The sequence below is a fragment of the Hibiscus syriacus genome, unplaced genomic scaffold (assembly GCF_006381635.1).
Source record: "Hibiscus syriacus cultivar Baekdansim isolate YM2019G1 unplaced genomic scaffold, ASM638163v2 tig00000340_pilon, whole genome shotgun sequence".
Taxonomy (NCBI): domain Eukaryota; kingdom Viridiplantae; phylum Streptophyta; class Magnoliopsida; order Malvales; family Malvaceae; genus Hibiscus; species Hibiscus syriacus.
This window is the reverse complement of record NW_024061783.1, coordinates 14,005,394-14,008,087: the sequence shown is the minus strand read 5'-3', so window position 1 is coordinate 14,008,087 and position 2,694 is coordinate 14,005,394. Positions and strand designations below refer to the sequence as shown.

Below are 2,694 nucleotides of genomic sequence, written 5' to 3'. Positions count from 1 at the left end.
TAAATTCGTTTATAAGTTTGTTTTTGAATGATAATAAAACATTTGTGCGGTTCAAATAGATGCCCTAATTTACAGTTGAATCATTTTAAATTTTAAAAACTTGATCAAATTCGAATTTAATTGGACGGCAACAATACATTTTCCCCCCAAAATTGGGGCATATAATAAAGATAAAAAATGCAAACACTAAACTTCCAAACAAATGCAAGTTTATTGCACTATTTTATTTTAAGTGTTGAGCATGTCCAATTTAGTCCCTAAAAATTTATCCCAAAATTAGGTACTTGGGTAATACCAAAGGGAAGGACAGCTCTGAATTAGTTCGAATTTAACCTGATTGAACACAATTTGATATTCATAGTACTCAAATTCAGAACTTCAAGTAATAACAATAATTTATTTAATAGTAAGATCACTTGGTTCGTACTAAATATAAATATATATATATATATATGGATTATTATTAATAGTTTGGTTAGTAGTGGGGAAGGGGATTAATTGTTGGTAGGACAGTTTCGTAGGAGCTTTTATTATTTAGAGGGGGAATGGATAGGTTACCCACCACTTTCATCTTTCTTAATTTACCCTCCTATCATAGCTTATCCATTGCTTACAAACGGAATTAATGCACTTTTCAAAAGCAAGACGAGAAAAATGGAAATGAAAAATAAAATTTAAAATCGTAATAATTTAAACTATGAGATAAAAGAAAATATTATTATTTTTAAAAGATTCAGGTTCGAGCAGCTATGTTTGCAAGCAGAGATAGATCAACGTTATTGATGAAAGGGAAATGCTCACAAACTTTGATGGTCTAACTATCTTTTAAGCCACTGATAGTTTTAAAGCTATTGTAATTACCCCAAAAACTTTTGGTATAATTGTTTTTAGGATACTGTAAGTTTTAAAGTAATGGAATTAGGCCTTGAGTTCAAGTTTGTCAGGTTTAATTACTTTTTAAAACCTTTAAATTTTAAAATTAATTAAATTAACCCTTAATCTCTTATCTTTTATGATTTAATTACTTTTTAGGATATTATTTATTTTAAAGTTAAACAACTTGTCCCCTTATAGTTCAATTGTCTCAGTATGTAGGAGTTTGTATATTATCAATGATTAAAATAGAACTTGAAAAAGAGTTAAAAACAATTTTGTAGAGGGGCTTCTTTTTTTCTCTTGAAAGTTAAAAAATAAAAATAAAGAACACAAAGCATACAATCAAAATAAACGAAAGACGAATCACCAACAATGATCACCTGTATCATTACTATATATAAAACTGTATATACAGTGATTATAATATTAGTAATCATACAGAATAGAGGTAATTTAAAGGGATATATATTCAATAACTAAATAAAAATCTCTTGGTCAATTCTCTCCATTTATCCTCAAGCTACATGGTTAAAATAGAAAAAGAAAAGAGACAAAATCCACTTTTCTTTCACTCATTTCATTTCCAAACTTCTGAAATCCAAGAAACCAGTTTTCAACCCCAAGAAATCATAGCCACTGTTATTGGTGTTGTTGCCACTGCTGCTAGCAGCAGCAGTATCGATGGTGCAAGTGCATTCTTTGCTGTTTTTCACCCCCAAACTGCAAAAGAAGCAAAGGGGTTTGGCTCCAGTTTTGAATGAATCTGCAGGCTGCTGTGTTCGATGGTAAGGGGGGCTGATTCGCAGGTCCAAATTCAAGTCCGGGCATCGTTCTTCTTTGCTGGGATTATTATCAATGATCTCATTTTTCTCTTGTTTAACACCATTGAAAGATATTGTTGATGATACGTCTTGATGAACAGGTGAGTCATTGAGTGGGCGGTGAGTGGCTGGATCGATCCCTCTGTTCAATAGCTTCCTTCTAATATGTGTGTTCCAGTAATTCTTTATCTCATTATCTGTTCTTCCGGGCAGCCTCCCAGCTATTAAAGACCACCTACAAATCCAAAACCGGACTCATCAGAAAGAAAAATCGAGAATGAATTTTGAAATAGAATTAAAACCCAAAGTTGAAGACTTTTACTTGTTCCCGAGAAGGCTATGGAGCTTGATAACGAGTTCATCTTCTTCTTCAGTGAAATTGCCGCGTTTAAGGTCAGGTCTTAAGTAGTTGATCCAGCGAAGCCTGCAACTTTTGCCGCAGCGGAGGAGGCCGGCGGCTTTTGGGAGGGAACGCCAACAACCTTCACCGTGGGCTCGGATGTAAGCGATGAGACGGTCGTCTTCTTCCTTGGTCCATGCACCTTTGTTTGTGTGAGATTTTTCACAGCAGGGAGACCTTCCCATTTATGAGCAGCAAAATGGGGAACTAAAAGGAGTGGGAAATGGAAATGAACATTGAAGCCGGCCATTGATATGCACTTTTGACGCAGTTTTATAGCCTTGACTCTTACTCTCCCACACAGAGAAAGTGACCCTAATTTTCTTCTAGATGTGAGTTGGTGAGACAGGTTTCGAGGACTGCTTGCTTCTCTCTCTCTCTCTCTCTCTCTCTCTTTATTTTTCTTTTCTTTTCTTCCTTTTAATATGTCTTAAAATAATGCTATATTAAAAAATGTTTAATATAAAAAATAAGTATTTAAAATATTTTTTTTTATGTGTTTAATTTTTTTTAGTCAATTTAAATGTTTACATTATAATAAATCGTTAAAAAAATTGTTAAAAGTCAACAAATCAATATTTGACACGTGACTTGAAA

General features: G+C 33.3%; 1 protein-coding gene across 1 annotated transcript; it reads right to left on the bottom strand.

Moving 5' to 3' along the window:
• Positions 1 to 1,340: 1,340 nt before the first annotated feature.
• LOC120198941 (myb-related protein 308-like) lies at positions 1,341 to 2,326 on the bottom strand. The gene is made up of 2 exons (XM_039200174.1): positions 2,020 to 2,326; positions 1,341 to 1,932 (listed from the first exon to the last, which is right to left on the bottom strand). Exons 1-2 carry the CDS (start codon positions 2,280 to 2,282, stop codon positions 1,449 to 1,451), a joined length of 747 nt encoding a protein of 248 aa, XP_039056105.1. The 5' UTR covers positions 2,283 to 2,326; the 3' UTR covers positions 1,341 to 1,448.
• Positions 2,327 to 2,694: the final 368 nt, after the last annotated feature.

Bases quoted from the DNA above. Each gene is read 5' to 3' on its own strand.
- LOC120198941 (XM_039200174.1), bottom strand. From the start codon at position 2,282: ATGGGAAGGTCTCCCTGCTGTGAAAAATCTCACACAAACAAAGGTGCA. The intron at 1,933-2,019 runs GTAAAAGTCTTC...TTGGATTTGTAG, and splicing joins CATAGCCTTCTCGGGAACAA to GTGGTCTTTAATAGCTGGGA.